The 21794-nt window shown below is 48.6% G+C and overlaps 1 protein-coding gene across 1 annotated transcript; it reads left to right on the top strand.

Annotated features, from left to right (window-relative positions):
• Window positions 1-18605: 18605 nt before the first annotated feature.
• LOC120838975 (acetylcholinesterase-like) lies at window positions 18606-20219 on the top strand. The gene has a single exon (XM_040209150.2). It carries the CDS (start codon window positions 18606-18608, stop codon window positions 20217-20219), a length of 1614 nt encoding a protein of 537 aa, XP_040065084.2.
• The last annotated feature ends 1575 nt before the right edge of the window (window positions 20220-21794 follow it).

The following is a 21794-nucleotide window of genomic DNA, read 5'->3' as shown; positions in this document are numbered from 1 at the left end:
GTCTGCCGCGATCGTAAGTACACGCGCGCCTCGATAGCTTTGAGCTGTGAATCCAGCGATCCGTGGCGTTTTCATACGCTTCGACCATACCGACCGCGGTCGCCGAGTGCGACTCACGCAGTTCCCGAGCGGGCCACGGCGTCGAAGACGCGATCAGCGGAGACGTCGTTGACGTCGTGGGCGCCGCCTTTTGCGGTACCTACGCTATTATCGAGAAATAACGGGCCCCAAAGCTCGTGTCCGAAGCTTGTTTTGGGTCTGCGCATGCACAGCAGCCACGAGATTACTCTAAAACTCCAAAATGTTCACTTCTCGTTCAACGCGTACAATGCAAAGAAAGAAGTATGCTTACCAACTGCGTTGAGTTGCTCGTTCTGTCGCGTCATCGGTCTTCCGCGCTCTTCTTGAACATAATCATCACAAGAGAAAACTTCACAGATAGATAAACTTGATTAAATTAGCATATTTCCATGTCTAAAGGCATTTCCATTCCGCGACACACCTGTACCCAACGGCCCAACGCACCACAAACGCAACGGTCGCGAAACTGGTGAAACCAAGGGTGAAACCAGTGAAACCATGCCGGAAGAAGAAAAAAACAACAAATAACTGGTGTCGCTACTGATGGGGCGTCGAAGACGCGATCCTTAAAATATGAAACCGAAACCAGTACAAGTTACAATACTGAAACCGAAACTGACCAAATCGCGATAGAGGGGCCCTGTAAATATGAGGTCTATTCACATGGTGCATCCCCAGGGAGCACAAAAAGTCGTGGAAACGTCGAGAAAAACTCCCGAACGTCCGTGACATCCCGCATGACTTCGATCGTGTTTTTTCGATGTTGAGGTGACGTCCTTATGTAACGTTCCATTAAGGCTCTGTTATACTCCGACGTAACGCGTGCGCGCGTGCGAGCGCGTCACAGCGACGTCACGTCGGCGAAAACCCGACGCTGCCAGCGGCGTTCGACGCAGCCTGACCGCCTCGACGCCAAAATAGAGCATGCCGTATTCCGCGCCGGCCGCGCCGGCGACGCCGGACCAGGATGCATCACACGCTGGCTCACGGCAGCCCTCGCGCGGGAAGCGCGGCGAATACGAGCAATAGCAGACGACAGGAGCACCACTCCGTGTGGCGTCATGTTTGAAGAATGGGACTCGGTCGGTCGAGAAGCTGATCGAGGGAATTGAATCCCGGACAAAAGCTCACCGGACAAAAGCTCACCGGACAGAAGCTCACCCATTTTTTCACAGACCCGGACAAAAGCTCACCCATATTTTCACAGACCCGGACAAAAGCTCACCACGAGAAAATTTCATGTTGGTCTTAACACGAGTGCGGACAACTTAGGTGCATGCGTGCGACACAGAAAGGCAACGATAAGTTAAATCTGACAGGCGCATGGTTTGTTGATTTTAGTAGAAACAAGTTTATTTATCGATTGGTTAGAAGCGAATGCAGTCCCCCACTAGCTCCAGCAGTCTTGGTAAAGCTCGATGTACATGCAAGCCCTCCCAAATATTTCTAAGACGATTCTGCAGGTGCAGAGTAATTTTTCGCACCCGCTTTACGGTGGGCTCACGTCTCCGGGCTTTTGTCAATGCCGTGGCAACGAGCGCCTGATTTTGCTGTAGGCATTCAATCAGCCTCAAGACGCTTGGATGGGCGTGTCCGACGAGCTTCTGGAACCCGGTACTCTATCTTTCGCAGGTGTTGCTCATCCGGTCTTTATCTTGAACAGTGGTGTCGTACATATTCCACCGTACCGGGGGAAACTCCGGTCGCCGTCGGCGCAGAGTCAGGCGAAGGGAAGAATTTGCTCTGGGTGCCGCCGCAGATGGAACAGAAGCATAACGGAAGCGGCCGTTGAAATACGTGCAATCAAAATAGTCAAGCAGGTAGCCGATTTCAATGGTAGACTTTTCCCTGGTGGATTGTTCTTATGGAGCAAGCTGTGGTGGAAGGAACCCGACCCTATCTAAAATCCCGCACAAGTTCTTAAATTGGTCATCTGTCCTGTACTTTTCCAAAAGGCCGAACTCCCGTTCTTTTAAAGTATTTTTAAAAAATTCGCAACTCAATGGTGGATGAGGTGCAAGTTCTCCTAAAAATGGTCCAATGTCCATTGCGTCCGCACTTTATTTCAGCCCGTGTTTCGCCCGGGTAGGAAAAAAAAAAAACGAAATCGAGGTGAGCTTTTGCCCGGGTCTGTCAAAAAACGGGTGAGCTTTTGTCCGGGTCTGTCAAATATCGGGTGAGCTTTTGTCCGGTGAGCTTTTGTCCGGTGAGCTTCTGTCCGGTGAGCTTTTGTCCGGTGAGCTTTTGTCCGGTTACCGAGGGGAATTCGTCCTCACCCGTGTGTCTACGAGTCGAGGAAGCTTAAAGGACCCATGAAACGAATTTTGGGCTGGAGTAAATCCATTTTTATTGGGATTTTACTAATAGCACATGGTTCAGTGGGCCAAAAGAACAAAGGTAGAAAGTCAGAAGCCTGACTTTCGCTACAAAAATTTGCAAAACATAGCGGACTATTTCGTACCTCCTTCCCTTCGTAAACTCTCCGCCTTTTCACTGTGATACATCCGCGGACCCCGCAGCGCGTCACCGGGCTACTAGCCACCATAACCGGGCCCCCGCAGCGCGTCACCAGGGCCCAAGCGCACGTCACACGATACCGGACCTCACTTAATCCCTTTACCCCTAAGCTGATATTGCGGTGGAAGCTACGCGCTTGCCGGACCAATCAGCCGCCTCCCTTTCATCACCTGACCTCATTCTCTGCGGGTCGGTATGCGCGAGAGGGCGTGATCACGTGGAAAATGTGTGGCTGGCCCAACGAGCACGTAGCTTCCACAGCACTGTCAGCTTCGGGGTGAACGGGGTGGGGAAAGCAACTATACTTCGTTTCAGCCTCCGTCCGAGCGCAGCCAAAGGCTGAGGGACGGTTCGCAACTTCGAGAAGAGCATTCCTACGCACCACAAAGTAGTTCACAAAAATAATTTCTTTTAAAATAACTGTTTTGGGCGTAAAAACTGCACAATGTTCCAGATGTGTACTGCTGAAAATGATTTGCAACTAAAGGAATCAAATCTCTGAAGTTTATGTTTTTATTAATATATGTAAATGCATGTGGTTTGGGGAAAACATGTATATCCGCTGGCAACACTGCTGCAGCGCCCGGTTTTTCCAGTTTTTCTGTGATTTCGTTCCCGTAATCGCCGAATCATGCGCTTCGCTGCTTTCCTCATCGATGGTCGAATCGATTCAAAACGCCCTTCGCAAAGGCACGTTTGGGCGTCAGGCGCGAGAAGTCGTGCTGAATGTCTACTTTCAAAGTCGGCAGGAGGCTCCGGCCGCGTTGTACCGCGAATGCGTTGTAAACAAGCAAAGCGTCCGGGCCACAACAATTCAGATACGCGGCGAAATCAGGGCACCCCTTTACCTGCCGATCACATTGAACGCCGAGTAGCTGGTGGAAAGGACTGCGCCTCGAGCCCTGGTATATCCAAACAATACAAGGAAACGTCAACGGCCGGGTCATCGGGGACCTTGCAACGTGTACTCACAACTCGAAACTATGCCGAACAGGTGGAAAGCTCGGACACAAATGCCAGCGGCCAGCCTACGTACTGACATCCCCTGTGACTAAGTTTCAGAACGTGAAAGGGCACTTTTTAAACCATCGCAGACGATACAGTTGGTACACCCGTAGCAGACGAAATACTCGGCGAGAGCGGGCGGCGCGGCGCGGCCGACCGGCGGCGCAGCGGAGTGATACAAAAGTGCAGGCGAGATCGCGTGACCTATTGCCGGCGTGTGATTGGCTCCGGCCACACGTAGCTTTGGCTGCGCTCGGACGGAAGCTGAAACGAAGTATAGTCGGAATTTTGAGCGACGGGCTAATCTTCTAGGGGGACAATGGCTGTGTCCGGGCTACACAAGCGAGATTCCGGGCAGGAGGGGACTCCCTTCTTTCCGACTTCTTGAACTGTTTGGTACAATGCGCGATTTATGAGTTGAGGAGAAAAGCTAAACAGAAAAAAGTTGAAAAAGCGTTTCATGACTCCTTTAAGTACCGTAGAAAGGGCGCTTGTCAAAGATGTACCGTATGTACAGGTCCCGTCAAAGTAAAACGGAGCGCCGGAGCGGCGACCGAACTGCATCGCCGCGCTATCTAGCAGCGCCTGCTGGAACTGATAGGTGCCGCCTGCGCATGCGCGCGTGCCGTTCGCGGTGTCCTCCGTTTTCTTGTTTGATCCTCGCATTATATGTGTCTCGAGCTGCCAAACGCTGTTCCGATAAACACCGCTAGGCGTTCGACTCACACTCGGAGATAACGTTGCCTGCAAGTGGGAAAGGGCCAGTGTCGTCGATGAGCACCGCCCCTTGTGCTATCAGGCGTCGATTTTAGGAAGATCGTTGCGCCGCTCGAACCACCGATAACGTGTGGGTGGGAAGAAGAAAACGGAGGCCCCAGCGGAAGGCACGTTCGCATGCGCAGATGTAGCCTATCAGTTCCAGCCGGCGCTGCCAGATAGCGCGGCGATGCAGTTCGGACGTCGCTCCGGCGCTCCGTTTTACTTTGACGGCACTTGTACATTGACCGCCAACGCTTGTGGCGAGGCGGTGCACCAATAGTGCAAGCGCGAGTTTTCGGCGTGCAAGGTACGTCCACGCCATCGCTGAAACTTGGCGCTCAAGAAGCGCGAGAATTTTCGTCTGCTATTCGAAACGAAAAGAAACCGGAAGTTGCGCACTCTCGCAGGAAACGTACCCTCGTAGTCAAATTCTGCGCATGCGCCGCGCCGGCGGTCCACCGACGCGAGCCGCGGGAGCCGCCAGGGACGCCGGAGTATAAAAAGGGCGAATTTTTTACGCACGCGGCGTGATTGACGTGACGTAGCCGACTTCGGCCAGCGTTCGCTTGCGCGCGTGTTACGTCGGAGTATAACAGAGCCTTAAGAGTCCAATCAGCGACGTTGTGACGACGTTGTATTTCAACTCAAACGTCGTCAACGTTCCCACGACATCGATGCACGACGTTCTCACAACGTCCAACGCTCACGTTTCTTTGACGTTGAACTGAAGTTCATAAATGACATTCCGTTATCGTCCTGTCCGTGACGTGCTGGCGACGTCATGTTTCAACTTCTACGTCGTCATCGTCGCCACGACGTCAAGACCAGACGTTTTAGAAGCGTCGAACACACGTTTCTTCGACGTTACAATAAAGTCAATATAGTGACGTTACATTATTGTCCCGTCAGTGTCGTTTCAGCGACGTCGCGTTCACACCCAAATGTCGTAAACGTCATACGAGACGTGCTGGCAACGTCGACCACTCACGTTTTGTTCGACGTTTTTAGATTTTCCAGCTCCATCTCCAGCCGCAGAATCATGGTCAAGGTGACAGTGCTCAAGAGCAGCAAAAAAAAAATATATATATTTTTTGAGAGGTTGAGAAATTTAATTATTTATACATTAATTTATGTATTTCAAAATGCTATTAATTGCACATCGATGACGCTAGGGAGGACATATACAAAACTCAATGTACAGTCGGCACGAAATGAAACGCGAACAAGGAGCGCATGGTTTTCGACCCACGCTGAGTCACCTAGAGACGAAACACCAAAGGTTTGGATGCACTGAGCAAGAGTCTAACACATCGAAGGAGGAGCCATCTTCTTGCAGCTCCCATCTGGTTCAGGTGGTGCAGCATCTAGCGAAAGAAATGCACCCACTGTTCGCGTTTCATTCCGTGCCGATTGTACACGGAAGAAAAAAAATATGAAAGCATGTTGGGAATATCATTCCTTTTAGATGTGCTTGTTATAATTTTGGTCTGTTTAAAATATTGTTACGGGCTTAATTTTCGAAGCCCATGGCGTCTAGAACAGGTCAAATTGTGCCGTTCTTGCTTTTTGCACGCGCGTTGTCGTCTTTCAAGGGTCCTGGCAAACGCCTCAGGAAGCCGCGGCACTATCCGCTCTATAGGTAATTTCAGGCATGCATCATTTCCTATAAGAGTATCCATACTTCTCCGCGACCACCCGAGATTGTTTTAAGGTTCCTCAATTTCTCTTCGTATTTTGTAACCCATGCTCACCTGCGCACAACCCAAAAAATTCGCATCAACATCACAGTTCATCCACAACACCAACTGCCAGCGCCTTAGGGCTTTCGCTAGATCGGGGCGCAAAGTCTTGTCATGTGACTGTCAGTACAGATCGGGCTTTCGTTGCCACTGGTGACGTACCCAAACAAAAAATTGCATGCCAGCACACAATATATCAGAGCACAACTTCACTGCACGCTTGCGGATTTTTGGAGTTGACTCAAAAAATAAAAAAATAAAATGCCCGGCAATGACGAAATCCGGTAGGTACTGTCAACGGTTTGTGAAAATTGGCGTTCATGATGCCAACCCCTGAATGGCCCAGATGACGGTCCAAAAGCGTTCAAATCCAGACCGCACATACGTGCCGGAAAAAAAAAAAACACAGACACACACACAAAATAAAGAGGAAAAAAAGAAAAAAATTGCCGGCACGGCGCGAGAGAGAGGGGGAAAGGAAGGCAGAGGAGATGCCAGTGGCATCTCCACAGAGCCCTATGCGATGCGTCGGGAAGCTCGGCAAGAAGAGGGCGAGAGAAAACTGGGGGAAGATAGTGGCGACGAACAATTGGCAAGGGTAAGTTCCAAGTGCACGTGTTTTCTCAGTCGTTCCCAAAATATTTCACTGAATTTTCTGTTCTTTGATATGGCCCAGAGAGAACAGCTCTGGGACCCGGTCCAGCTTTTTCCGAAAGCCAGTCACTAGCACTGGCCGTCACGTCTACGGGTCTACGAGGCAGGCTGCTATGTCCCCGTGATTTTTTTTCGAGTCTGCATACAGTGTAAGTGCTGCGATTGGACGAGTCGTTCAAGTCGCCCCCATGAAGAAGTCGGTGATCGCCAAAAACGGCGTCGTATTCAGTCACGGCTCGAGGACCTTTTCCAAGGCCATAACGCTTCACACGTTGAATCGTACTACTGCTCGGATCAAGGTGCCTGTGAGGATGTAAGTGAGGCCCACAGAAAGCAAGTGGCAGTGCACATAACGGCGCGTCAAGTCCAATCTCCGATCAAGACCCTTCAGACGCCTCCGACGATCCCAATCAAGAACGCCCAGCGGACGGGATCGCCCTTCTGAAACCATTCCCGTGCACGCAGCGAGAGTACCAGCCACGTGCAATGGGGCGGCTAAAGCACGCGCGTCAGCGCATTAATCAGAAGCAGAACGAGGTAAGCGGTGGAACATTCCGCGCTGCGTGACATCGTCTCTTGTTCTTTTATTTACGTGTATTTTTTTTATATATCTTTGAGGCTTACACATCCAGGGGCGTCTTTTGGCGGCGCTTCGTACTGCATCTCGTGTCTGAAAATGTTCAAATAAACAGTTCGTACCAAACCTGTGTTTTAATTACTTCCTTCGTACTTGCATGATAGCAACTTGCCTTCGCAATAATACCGAAAAAATACTTTTTCTTTTGGGGGGGGGGGGGGGGGGGGGGGGAACAAAGTTTTCCCACGACGGCTAGGGAACGTAATTTGGAAAGGTTCTGTGAATGTCGTTGTTAGTCCGGATGTCGTAAACACACGTATCATAAACGTCGAGGGAGGACGCAACGGCCCACCGAGACGTGCATGTGACGTGCAACAAACGTCATTTCGAACGTCCCCTCGACCTTCTGTGCACCTTTTCTCGCGGACATTTAAAGGTTTCACCGACGTCGAAGGAAGGTAACGTCCGGACCTTCGACGTTTTATGACGTCACGTTACAGACGTCTTCGACGTTCTTTCGACGTTTTCTTCACGTTTATGTACTGCTTGGGTCTTGTTGGCGAATCTTGTGTCGCGAAACTAGGTTTCTGGAAACAGAGTCCCCGACAGAACGCGACCAAAAAAGTTGCGCGCCTCCGAAAAGTCAATCACCCGAAGGAGAAACGCACCCGCTGCCAATGGCCGCTCGACTTCGCTATGACGTCTGACCTTCGAGGAGGAGCGAGCTTCTGGAGGAGTCTGATTTTCAGCCGATTCCGTATCCGAGCCGAAGCCGAAAGAAAACAAACAAACATGGCGAGCGACAAGCGGAGAAGCGGTGCGTACGGGCGACGAGTCTTGGTCCTACTCGGTTGCAGGTGTGTGAACGGCGCCTACAGTACGGATTGGGGGCGCGGTGCAGATTCGTCAACAGTCGCGGCGGGTGCAAGCACCGTATATAAACATGATGACTGGGGATAACGTTCTTTATTAATGGTGCAAAAATGTCCGAAATGCTTCGAGATCATCTCGCGGTTTTCCCCGGGTTTGGCAGGACTAGTAAACCTAGTGAGCCGAATCTGACGAAATTCTTTGAGTGGCATTAATAAAACAGGCTGTCTCTTCCCACTGTGCGTGCTTCATATCATTTTGATGCGAAACGCTTGGTATTCCCTGTGCAGATGACAAGGTTTGGCGGAATTCTCGTGAGTCAATACGTCAAAGGTTTCGCGAGTCAAACTCCACGTGTGAAGAGGCCGATTTCGCGAAGTCTTGGTTTCGCTAAACTGTGACGCGTTGAAAAGATGCATCGTGTGAATAGGCCTTTAGGTGTAAAAGAGGGTGAATACAGTTATTATTAAGCACACTTACTTATTATTACTTATTACCTACAATTACTTATTATTAATCAATAAGCACAGGAAATAAAGCTTTAAGAACAAAACGAGCGTGTTGGTAACGGTAATTAGACATGATCAAGATACATAGAAAGGGGGGACGGACAACGAAGTCTTCCTGTGGAAGACTTCGTTGTCCGTCCCCCCTTTCTATGTATCTTCCTCATGTCTAAATAAAGCTATATCAGAACTAGCACCGACGCGCTATTTGTTACGGGTGCAATGCAGTAGAGTAGATTTATTTTTAGAGCGCAGCTCTTAGGGGCCCGTTCCCGGCTTGAGCGGCGTCGCCGTCGCCGTCGGCGTCGGCGTAACCAAGGTCATCCCAAGGTCACGTGACCCCCAAGGTCACGTGACCCCTCCCAAGGTCATCTCAAGGTCACGTGACCCCCTGAAGGTCACGTGACCCCTCGAGGTCACGTGACCCCTTCCAAGGTCATCTCAAGGTCACGTGACCCCAAGATGACCCACGTGACCCTTTGAAGGTCACGTGACCCCCAAGTCACGTGACCCCTCTGAGGTCACGTGACCCCCGAGGTCACGTGGTCGCCTTCCCAAGGTCACGTGACCCCCGAGGTCATCTCAAGGTCACGTGACCCCACGTGACCCCCAGGTCACGTGACCCCTCTGAGGTCACGTGACCCCCCGAGGTTACGTGACCCCTCCAGGTCACGTGACCCCCAAGGTCACGTGGGGGTCACCTTTGGGGTCACGTGGCCTTGAGGTCACCCCCAGGTCACGCCTCCCCGAGGTCACGTGACCCCCTCCCCGAAGTCACGTGACATCCCCCCCCCGGAGCATATTAAAGAATGAGGGGAGGAGGAGGAGAAGGGGGAGGGGTCTACCCTCCCCTCAGTACCCTTCACTCCTCCTCCTCAAGAGCTGCGCTCCAATTCGGCGTTACAGGGATTTGTAAACGGCTTTCACTTTTTTAATTTTTTTTTATAACACTAATTTCAGTGTGTAATGAGTAAACTCAAAAGAATTTCTATTAATTGGGTAACGATATACCTCGCTTGAATTTGTAATGAGTAAACTCAAAAGAATTTATATTGATTGGGTAAAGATAAACTTCACTTGAATTTGTAATGAGTAAATTCCAAAGAATAGATATGGAGTGGGTAATGATAACACTCATCGAACGATGAGTTTCTTATGAGTTTCATTTGACTCTATAAAAACACATTAGAAGCTCAATTGAAACTCATTGTTCATTTTTGTGAGGGGAGGCGCTGAAGGATGGTCGTTGGAGGCTGTATCGGGGGTGAGGCCTACGGTCCGCTCGGCCTGAGATGAAGTGGGGCTAGTAGAGCAACGCTCACAACCGGCATGCTCTGAGGAACGTAGTCCAATGCGGACGAAGCGTTGAGGTGTCCAAGCGCAGCCGGTCGCGATACGACGAAGTCGGGCCTCGGCCGCCCGCGGATATCGAGTTGGGACCGCGCACCCAGGTAACCGGGTGGACAGGCGCCGCCTGGCCTCGGTGCGGAGGGGGGGGGGGGGGGGGGGGGTGGTGTGGTGTCCACGTTTGTGTCCGAGCCGGAGGTTGAATCATTCAAAAGGCGTAGCAGCCGCTGACCGGCCGAAGGGTAAGACAATGACGCCCTTGCCAGCCGGTGTGCCGCTCCGTTGCCCTGGATACCCACGGGACCAGGAACCCAGGCAACCATGACCTTTAGAGTTGGCCACAGAATCAACTGGAGCCCCGCAACGGCCGCGCGGATGAAGGAAACTGTTGTAGATCAAGGGGAGGCCGATGAATGGCATCTGCTGACAGCTTCCGTAGAGTCGGAATGCAAGATAATTTCTGTGGGTGTGAGCCCTCCAGCGGCAGTGTCACGGAGCACCAGTTCCACTCCCAGGAGAAGCGCCCAGAGCTCTGTCTCAAGGGAGTCAAGCCCTGGCGGGAGCCGAATACTGGAGGGCAAACCTAAGGCCAGGCAGCACGCAGTGGCCGCAGTGGAGCCAGACTCTGGGTCCGTAACCGTATCACAGTAGTATCGACGCACTTGAGGTCGTCGACGTTAGCAGTGCGTTCTTGTGCTGCGGCTTGGATTCTACGGCAACCGGAATGACTGCCTCCTGTGCGGGATGGTGTTGGCTTGCTGGCGACTGGCTCCACGGTGGCGGGGGTGTGGTGGGTGGGGGAGCCCCTTCAACGGGCCGCAGGCCGAGCAGCCTGAAAATGGAGCGGCCCGGTCTGGACCTTGAGGGGCGGAGGTGCTGCCCGAGGCTTGCCTCGTGTAGCAGGTCGCCAATGGTTTGGAGGCCTGCATGAGCTTGTAGCGTGTCAATCGGCGTAAAGTTCGGAAGGCCCGGGACTATACGCATGGCACACCGATTTAGAATCTCAAGGGCTTCATGTTACTTTCTGGCCAGACCCACGTGTTGGGCACCGTATATTATTTTGGCCTGGATCAGACTTCGAACCAACATGCGTAGAGTGTGGGTGTATGGTCGACGGAGGCTTTGATTTTGCTCAGCCATGTCTTAGGTGGTTCGTGCATGGAGAAGTCCACACCGACGATACGGAGCACGTCGGTGGCGTGAATGACGGTGCCTCCAAACTTGAGCTTAAAACACGATGCCGCCTCACGGCATGCTTTGGTGTTACCAGGGCCAGGGCCAGGGCCAGGGCCAGAAAAAAATTTCGGGGGGGGGGGGGGGGGGGTTTCGGGGACAACTGCGGCCATTTTGAAAATGTCTATTGTCTTATTTTCGCCTATGAACCATGTGCATCGGTGGCATATAATGGAGAGTTATAGCAAACCGGAGAACCGGTCCCGGTTTGGTACCCGGTAGCCGACCGGCGCCACTGCGCGTGCTCAGAGGTGGAGATTAAAATCGGCTGGCTGCAAGTGCACCGACCAGGGCCGTACGCAGAAAAAAAATTCGGGAGAGGGGGGGGGGGGGGGTCAGAACCCCCTAACCCCCCCCCCCCCCCCCTGGTTACGGCCCTGGGTGTTACCATAGATGGCGTATTGCGTTTTGTCTGGTGAAGGGCCGGGTCAGCCCTCTCTTAACAAGGAATCCATAGACAACGTCCAGGGCTTCCTGGGCCGCATCGCCTTGAGGACCGATGGGGCCACCCGTCGTCCATATTGTGATGTCGTACCAATATGGACGACGGGTGGCCCAATCGGTCCTTAAAAGGTAACTGCAAAGAAAAAAAGTCTATTTTTAAACAGCCTAATTGGGACACGCAGGTCACAAAACAAATTTTCTGCCAAAAACGAAATTTTTTACCGCAATATTTGTTGCGCGAGACTCATTTTAGTTTGGGGCTATTTCGTCCGCTTTAAATCGCGCGCCACAAAGTTGGTATTCTACGTCCGGAGTGACGTATAGCAGCCACTCCGCGCACGTCGAAAGAGCGGGAGTTTCAAATGTGGAAAAGTTGCGACTTTGACTAAATTATGTCCTGCGGCGTAAATATTGCTAGAAAAAAATTGTTTTTGCGCGGAAGATTTGTTTTGTGACATGCTTGTCCTAAATACGCTGTTTAAAAAAAAACACTTTTTTTCTTTGCAGTTACCCTTTAAAGCGACGCGGCCCAGGAAGCCCTGGACGTGGACCATGGGTTTTCGTTGAGATTTCCAAGAACAATGCCAGAGTGGAGCGCTCTTCTCGAAGAAATAGTAACAAGCAATAGTCTAGCTTTGTTCGAAACATGCCTTTCTCAACTATGTATGTAAACATTATTAAACAACTCTGGCTCAGTGTACTTCAGTTATGTGTGTGTCTGCAATAGTATAGAATTTATCTGTCTTCATGGGATGATTTGTAACTCTATGCCAACCTTGCTTGTGTTGACTTGTGACTGGGCAGTACAGTAATAGCTAACTTTTACTAGGTATCTCGACGAGAAGTTTGTTTTAGGGAGTGTCTAATATTTAATTGTGCGGATAATGTAAATTGCAGTGTTGCATCGAAATTGCGTTTGTTGCAAACGTCTTGATTTTTGTACATTCCTTCACCTCTGCACTCCTGTAACAGCCCCAGAAAGGGGCTAACAGTATGTTTAAATAAGAAATAAAAAATAAATAAAAAGAAAGAGCGAATCAGTGAGCAAAAAACGTGACCACGAGAAACCACGCACCTTGTTTCTCAAGCTGTGAGTGACTTTAGGCTACACGCAATTTTCTCCGAGAGTGCGTGAGGCAGTACGAAGACAAGGTACATGAGACACAAAAATAAAATAAACAGACAGGCTGCACCGGCTACGTGACACGTCTTACGCGGACTGCGCTTGCAGGAGTGCGATCGCAGGGCATCGAACCGAGATGAGATAAATCACCCGACCCCGGTGCCTCTGACTTTATCCCCTTCTACCCAACTAGAACGTCAAATTCCAAATTGATGCGCTACGGTAGCATTATAGCAGGCCACCGCTTACGAGTATAATAGATATAAAAATAAGCTCCTATACAATACATAAAAGAATAGCTTGATGTGTAAGGCACTTTGTTAACAATAAAAAACGTAAACAAGCAGTGTAATTGTTTTATTGGGAGCAGAGTTATTATTTATCAAAGGATATAGAAACAGAGACCAAACAAGCCCCTTAAGTGCTTTCGACGAGCTGAGCTCCTCGGCCACTCTCTGGCTAAAAATGCCGTGGACGAGCTCAGTCCGTCCAGTGGTTTTTTCGGTTGCCCTCAATTGCACGGACGAGCTCGGCTCGTCCGAGTAGTTTTGCGGCGTTAATCATAGATGGCAGCACTCTTGTTAGTTGCCCAACATTTTTTTCGCCTCCGCTGATTTTTGCGTAATAAACTTTTCAAATTTTATGTGTAAGAGTAGAGGAGTAACAATTCAAAATAAAAAAAATCTGGCAATTTTAGGTTACTTTTGAGAAAACAAATTGGCACTTGAGGGGCTAGTAAACGACAACAAAAAAATAAAATTCCGAGGACACATAAGCGCTTCTTACGAGTTGTGAATGCGATAGCATGAATATCTTTCTTCTGCTCCCTTAGTTCGTCTGCTGTGTACTGGCGTGGACGGCCACGATTCTCTACTGCCGAGGTAGCGGCCGACGGCCGAGCGAGCGCTCTCGCGCAGTGGCCGCGCCGCGCTTAGCTCGGCCGTGGAGCCTCTCCGGAGTTTGCCCGCGCAGACTCTGCGGCAAGGCGATCCCTCGTACCGGCGGCCGGGCCGCTGCGTGCGCTGCGATGGATGGATGGATGAATACGGCTGAGCCCTTTGGATCGGGCGGTAGCTTACGCCACCTAGCCATTTTGTTTTACCATTTAAGTTTAGAATATTTAAATGTGAAATCTATATTCACTCCGCTGTGCAAAGAAAGTGAAACTATGAAACCCCCTTGCCATCAGTGAATAAGAAAATACCTAGTTTTCTCTCGATTTCTGCCACCATTCACTTAATCTTTGCTTGGTAATCTCTACAGTCTTGAAATCCACTCTTCCTTCCCTGTCTCTAAAACCTAATGACTTTATTAAATCTATGTTGTCTTCGGTAGGCATTGGGTGAAGCCCTTTACAGTAGAGTATCAAGTGCTCAGCCGTCTCGTCCTCCTCTCCACAAGCAGTGCACACTGTATCCATTTCCTGGTACTTCACTCTGTATGTTCTGGTTCGCAGAACAACCGTCCTCGCCTCAAACAACAATGAGCTTCCCCTAGAATTGTCATAAATGCTTTCTCTGGCAATAACTGTTTTGTTTAATCTAAAGCTTTCCAGAGCCGTCTTTTCTGCATTCCCTCTAGCCAGCGATCTCTTTCTGCGGCCTTAAGTTTCTTCTTAACTGAGACTTGCTCTTCCGTATCTTCGCTATAGCCATGGAGAAGGCTTCTCAGGTGGCGTTCCTTGGAACTACGCCACGCGTGAGGCAATGGGAGCCTTGTTCCTTGAAGCTATGACGCGCACCAGCCAATGGGAGCCTATTCATAAGATCGCTGCTCCAGACGACAGGCTTCGCATCACTGCGAGAGGGGAGTCTAGGTGCCGTTTTGCGCGGCTTCAAAAGCGGATGACGTCGGTTCACTCCATAAGACAATTACTGGTTTCGCATTAAAAACATAAAAACAAATTAGACAAAGGCTCTAAGTTACAAATGTAGTCAAAAGTGAAGATGGTGAGCTGAGGATGTCAGCATAGGTTTACGGAGAGACACCGAGTGAATCTGCTAAAGCACTTTCACTTCACAGAACTAATAGTAAGCTGTTTGTTATCAAACATCACTCTGGTGGAACTGGGCCTGCGTACACGAACTCAGAGTTAAAATGCGATGTGCCTTCTTTTAAAAATAAAGCACGTAAAAAATGTATCCACTAGTCTGCGCTTGGTGCTGTCCCCTTTCTACTTTTTTCCTGTTTATTATATACGTTGTTTTAACGTGAACAATGATCAACTTGCCCCGTATTCAATATTTTTAAAAATACACTAATGTTTCGCTGATTTAAGGTTTCATACAGACATACTCATGTATATAAGATTGAGGAAGGTAAATTGAAAATTTACTGTGTTATATATATAGAAATGGTAGATTTTGAATTCTGACTGGTCGAACCATTATAGGATTTTGCTCGAGATAAACAAAATTGTTTCGTTCATCGTAATTACAATAATGTATTTATATCATGTGGCTCATAACCTGTTGACCGCTGCCATAACTATTAATGCAATCAAAACAAGAATCAGTCGAGACACATTTGTACGCTGATAAAGTAGGATTCTTAAATCACTTCTGCGAAAGGAGAGACTTAGAAAACAAGCGCAGTAGAGGGGCTGTATTTATTTATATATTTAAATACCTTACACCTCAAGGAGCATTATAAAGGGGGGGGGGGGGGGGGGGGGGTAGGGGTTACAAAGCAGAATAAATCGTAAATATTGAACACAGAAACAACAAAATCATCCACACTTAAGTACACATGCATCAAGGGCTCCAAAAGTTGTTAAATCTTGGCGAAAAAGAGCTTGATTACTTCGGCAAACAATGTTATCGGACAAGTCGTTCCAGTCAGCAACGGCATGTGGCAAAAGCGAGCAGAAAAATAAGGATGTCTTACAAGAGATAAGTTTAATCTTCCATGAGTTACATATACTTCTTCATCAGTTTTATAGAACTCGTTTTTGATCGGCACAAAATTTTCTGAGTTATAAAAGAATTAATATATATTCAAAAAAAAAAAAAGTGAAAGCCGTTTACAACTCCCTGTAACGCCGAATTGGAGCGCAGCTCTTGAGGAGGAGGAGGGGAGGGTACTGAGGGCCACGTGTTCTCGGGGGTGGGGGGGGGGGGTCACGTGACCCCCCCCCCGAGGGCACGTGACCTTGGTGGGGTCACGTGGGGGCAAACACGTGCCCCCTCAGAGGTCACGTGACCTCGGGAGGGGGTCACGTGACCTCGGGGTGTCACGTGACTCCCCAGGTCACGTGACACCCCGGCTATTGATGGGGAAAAATTTCCCCATCAATAGCGGAAAAAATTTCCCCGCTAAATCTAGCGGAAGTTTTCCGGTAGATTTAGCGGGGAAATTTTTTCCGCTAGATTTAGTGGGGAAATTTTTTCCGCTAGATTTAGCGGGGAAATTTTTCCACTAGATTTAGCGGGGAAAGGTTTCCGCTAGATTTAGCGGGGAAATTTTTTCCGCTATTGATGGGGAAATATTTCCGCTAGATTTAGCGGGGAAATTTTTTCCGCTAGATTTAGCGGGGAAATTTTTTCCGCTAGATTTAGCGGGGAAATTTTTCCGCTAGATTTAGCGGGGAAATTTTTTCCGCTAGATTTAGCGGGGAAATTTACCCATAATGCACCGCGCGGTTACGCCGACGGCGACGCCGTTCAAGCCGGAAACGGGCGCCTAAGAGCTGCGCTCTAAAAGTGAAAGCCGTTTACAAATCCCTGTAACGCCGAATTGGAGCGCAGCTCTTGAGGAGGAGGAGTGAAGGGTACTGAGGGGAGGGTAGACCCCTCCTCCTCCTCCTCCTCCCCTCATTCTTTAATATGCTCCGGGGGGGGGGGGGGTCACGTGACTTCGGGGAGGGGGGTCACGTGACCTCGGGGAGGCGTGACCTGGGGGTCACGTGACCTTGGGTGTCACATGGGGGTCACCTCAAGGTCACGTGACCCCCTAAGGTGACCCCCTCGTGACATCAGGGGGTCACGTGACCTTGGGAGTCACGTGACCTGGAGGGGTCACGTGACCTCGGGGGGTCACGTGACCTCAGGGGGGTCGCAATCTGAGGGGGTCACGTGACCTCAGAGGGGTCACGTGACCTGGGGGGTCACCTTGGGGTCACGTGACCTTGGGGAGGAGACCACGTGACCTCAGAGGGGTGACTTGGGGGTCACGTGACCTTGGGGGACACGTGGGGTCATCCTGGGGCCACGTGACCTTGAGATGACCTTGGGAGGGGTCACGTGATCCCAAGATGACCCCACGCGACCCCCAAGGTCACGTGACCTTGGGGGTCACGTGACCTTCAGGGGGTCACGTGGGGTCACGTGACCTTGAGATGACCTTGGGGGTCACGTGACCTTGGGATGACCTTGGTTACGCCGACGGCGACGGCGACGGCGACGCCGACGCCGCTCAAGCCGGGAACGGGCCCCTAAGAGCTGCGCTCTAAAATGTCAATGTTTGTATTTGGAATAGGCGTAAAAATGGTTAATTGCTCGGTTCACACCTATATTTTTTACACCCGGTAAACTGCTTCTGACACTAAGTTAAAACATTTATTGTGTAATCAAAGTTTATTAATACGGCAGTGGCATAAATGCATCATTCCATCTTTTCCAATCGTAATCTACGATTTGCAATATTAAGAATTTTGTTTTTATGAACGAAAAAAATGTAAAATTGCAAATCTTAAAATAAAACAAATTGACGATAACATAGAAATAAGTTGAAAATATAGAGCGGTCACCCTCCGTTTTATCTTACTTGAAAACGGCCAGTGATTAATCCTCTATGTCTGAGATGTTCGCTGTCAAATGAAATTCAATGTTTTTATTTTTTTTTATAGCCAGGGCTGCTTAAACTGTTCAAACGTTGAAATCGCAAATTATGTCGTGAAACCAGGAATTTTCTATATCAAGGTGCCACTTACATGCTACTCGACAGTTAAGCCTGTTCTAAGTGATCGTTGTGCAAAACCTTACACTAATGAAATCAAATTAATTTTCTCATTCTGACGCAAGAAAGCGTGATCATGACTCGATTTATCCGTGCTGTACTCGGTTGATTTCAAGCTTGCAGCGCGTTAAAGCTATGTGCTCGACGAACCAATCAACCTGCTGATCTCTCTCTTGCCCTCTCTCTTTCTCTGCGCATGGGCATGGGCGGCAGGGCGATCACGTGGCAAGAGGGAAACCTATGACCGGCTCATCGAGCTTGTAGCTTCCACCACACTGTCAGCTTAAAGGTGAACCGACTATAAGCGGCCTTCGATCCATTCCGTTCCTATGTCGCAACCCGTACGGGCTACGCAAGCCGATGAGAACGAGTGCTTTAATGTTCATTTCCCACGGCAATTCAATGAAGGAAACTGATTACTAAGCAGCATTTTACGAAGAGAATGGCTGATCTTGATTGCCAAAGAGTAGCTTGTGTTCGGTTTCATTATAGAATTTGCCCAGCGTAAAATATTGGCTAGGTACACGCAGCAGAGCGCGTTGGATGGAGTACAGTTCACACGGAAATAATGTTTTTCTGTGTTTTTATTCCTTCCGTGTGAAATATTGGCTAGGTTTAACATTAGGCAGGAACCGGATTGACAAAATACAAAGTAAAAATAGAACAACGAAGACGTCTTTTTATACAAGGACTGATCAGTTTCGCTCATTCCCACTCTGTACGGATCACAGGGAGGACTGAGGAATGCAGTAGTTTAGATGAGTGCTATTATTTTAAGGCTTTAGATAGTAACGATGTCAACTCACGCCAGTGCTTCACGCTCCGTCAGGTATTTGGAAAAGGCTTCGACAGCAGTGATCTTACTATGGATTTTGTATTTGTTGGAAACAGTGAGACCCGTGGTAGGTGACCTTCCTCACGTTCGCGTGGATTCGGGACTCATCGCTGGAACACGCGTACAAGTCGCCGAGAAAGAGGTCGAAGCCTTCTTGGGAATTCCTTACGCGGTGCCGCCGATTGGCGAACTCCGCTTTAAAAAGCCACAACCAATCCTGCCATGGAATGGAACCTACAACGCTTCAAGTAAGCCGTCTCCGTGTTGGCAGTTGGACCTTCATTTTATAGAAAATGGTGCTCTTAATTATTCGAGTGCATCGGAGGACTGTCTTTATCTGAACATCTGGAGGCCCGTGTCTCCATGTATGAAGACGAACTCATGTGACAAAAAGCTCCCTGTCGTTGTTTTTATACACGGTGGAGCATTCCAGTGGGGTGACTCGTCTCTCTTCTTGTACGACCCGGCGAACTTTGTGGCCATGTCCGATGTTGTGTTTGTGACCTTTAACTACCGGCTAAGCATATTAGGGTTTCTCTCACTCGAAATACCTGCGTTGCCTGGCAACATCGGTCTTTGGGATCAGAACCTGGTGCTCAAGTGGGTACAAAAGAACATTGCCAACTTTGGAGGTGATCCGAACGAAGTGACTCTCAGCGGCCAGAGTGCCGGTGCTATCTCCGTGGGACTTCACGCAATTTCTCCGCACAGCCAGGGCCTTTTTAAGAGGGCTATTCTACAGAGCGGAACGCAGCTTTCAACCGTCTTTGGCGTGTCGAACAGGGGTACTGCTAAAAATACCGCCATCACGGCTGCTTTGGGATGCTTCCAAAACGGAAAAACCATGAAAGAGCAGCTGAACCAAGTGGCAAATTGCTTGACGAAGCTGGAGCCAAAATTTATTTTTGACACGCTAAAATCACAAGATATGATCCAACAGCTGTTCATGCCAGTGGACGGAGATGACTTCCTTCCTGATGACTTATTATCTAATCAGAAATGGAACGGGCTATTCTTCAAAGAAATCTTAATAGGCAGTTTTGCGAACGAAGGTACACTCTTCATCAATCACTTGAATTACAGGATTCCGTCTTTATTCAAAATTTTCACTGGTGACTATAGAATAGCTTCCATAGTCGCCCTAGGGCATATTTTCGATATTTCGTTGGCACTTCGAAAACGAATCGTCCAAGCCTACTTCGGTGATGAGGGGCGACATGAGCTCGAGGAAGTGGCAGTAATTTTAAGCGAAATGTTTGGTGATGCCATTTTCTACTGTCCAACTCAGATATTTGCTGATGCCACTGCTAAGCTGGGAATAACCACGTACAGATACCTGTTCGACTACAGGCCGTCTTACAGCTTCTGGCCTGAGTGGACTGGGGCTTCTCACGGTGACGAGCTCCTGTTCACACTTGGATCACTGCCTTTCCTGAAAGATGAATCCAGATACACCGAGCCCATGGGAGAAACGGCACGAGCGTTTTTCTCTCAGCTAAATTTCACGACTGAAGAAGAAACCTTCATGAAACAACTTGTGAGCACATGGAACTCATTTGTCCAAACAGGGTAAGGATGTTTGAATTACATAAAAATTGTCATTACGATACTAAGTGACGCTTAAAATATTTCTGAAATCTCCGGTGATCGAAGTAGCACATGACTGAAAATTGGCAGTCGTATATTAATATCAGCAACCACGAAAATAAAGGCCCGTTCACACTCTTGCGACAGAGTAAGACCGAGAGAGAACATACCGGTTTTTAAGCCTCTAAGGACCAGCTCCGCTGCATCGCATCCGGTCCTAAGAAGCCGCAAGAGGCTTAAAAACCGTTCTGGTCTCTCTCGGTCGTACTCGGTCGCAAGAGTGTGAACGGGCTTTAAGGCGGTTTCGTTTGAGGCATAAAATAATGCATACATTCTTTTTATATACACTACAGTCACTGATAGCTCAACAAACGCACTGCGTGACTAAAGCTATTTTAACAGAATAGCGTATGTTAAGCCGTGTGCTAAACCCTGCGATAAACCTTCTCTCATACTGCGAAATCCCCATTCATCGCGTCAGAAAGAAAAAGTGATATATTGTAAACAGACTGTTTAATATTGGTTAATTTGAAACTTCAAACTAACAAGAGAGTAGCAGAATATCAACAGGAGAATAAATTTGTGATAATATGTTTCCTGCGTATTGCCCAAAACCGTTTGAAACCTTTAAACGTTCTTAAACGTGCAATGAATCTTTCCATTGTTCATTTTAAGCTACGTTTTTTGTATATTATATTAAACACACTCCTTCGGGAATAAAGCCAGGGTTCGAATCAGTGCCATTTCTCTGGAGCAGACTTGTACACGTTACCCCCAAAAACAAGAAAAAAAAAGCCTTGATACTTTTTGCTTAAAGCTGAGTGAGTGTCGCCAACACACCCAATCCCTCTCGGGGGGAAAAAAATAAAAAAAATAAAAAGGGCGCTGTTTAAATACATTACTCTGAAGAGGCTGGATAAGGTCATTTTTCATATCAGGACGTAGTCTCGAATGTACCACACACACACACACACAAAAAAAAAAAGTACCCAGGCTAAGTGGCCTACCAATCCTCAGGGACCCGTGCTAAGAGTTTTTTTCTTTTTTTTTCAAAAAAAAAACAAAAAACATTGCCCAGATTTGAGCAACTCCAACACATCTGAGCCCCCCCCCCCCCCCCCCCCCCACAAAAAAAAAATATAAATAAATTAAGAAAAATTGTAATGGGTAATTTTTAATCGATTACAGCAAGAAACTCATTCAATTAAAAGAATCGTTACTCCTTAAACGAAGTAATTGAAGCGTTACAAATTTACACTAAGATGTAATCAATTACAAGTAATCCATTACTTGTAACGCGTTACGTACAAGTCTGCCCTGGCGTAAAAAGCAGCGTATCTTTTTTGCTTTTCTTGGTAACACTTCTCCGTCAAAGCTTTGAGCGTGTTCCAAACATTCGCTTTATGAGAAAAATAGAGGTTGCTAATATTGATCTCAGTTAAAATAAATTACCGAGCCGAATTGACAGCCTATCAATGTATCACTATCTGTGTGTGTTTAAACGCTCGATCAAGTGTTTAGAACCTGGATTTTTTTAGGACAGGTTTAATAATTACCCATT

This window comes from Ixodes scapularis, unplaced genomic scaffold (genome assembly GCF_016920785.2).
Source record: "Ixodes scapularis isolate PalLabHiFi unplaced genomic scaffold, ASM1692078v2 PGA_scaffold0__279_contigs__length_252992795, whole genome shotgun sequence".
NCBI lineage: Eukaryota > Metazoa > Arthropoda > Arachnida > Ixodida > Ixodidae > Ixodes > Ixodes scapularis.
Note: the sequence above shows the minus strand (reverse complement) of the source record. Positions and strands in the feature narration are given on the sequence as shown.

Coding starts and splice junctions, on each gene's coding strand:
- LOC120838975 (XM_040209150.2), top strand. CDS start 18,606: ATGTCAACTCACGCCAGTGCTTCACGCTCCGTCAGGTATTTGGAAAAG.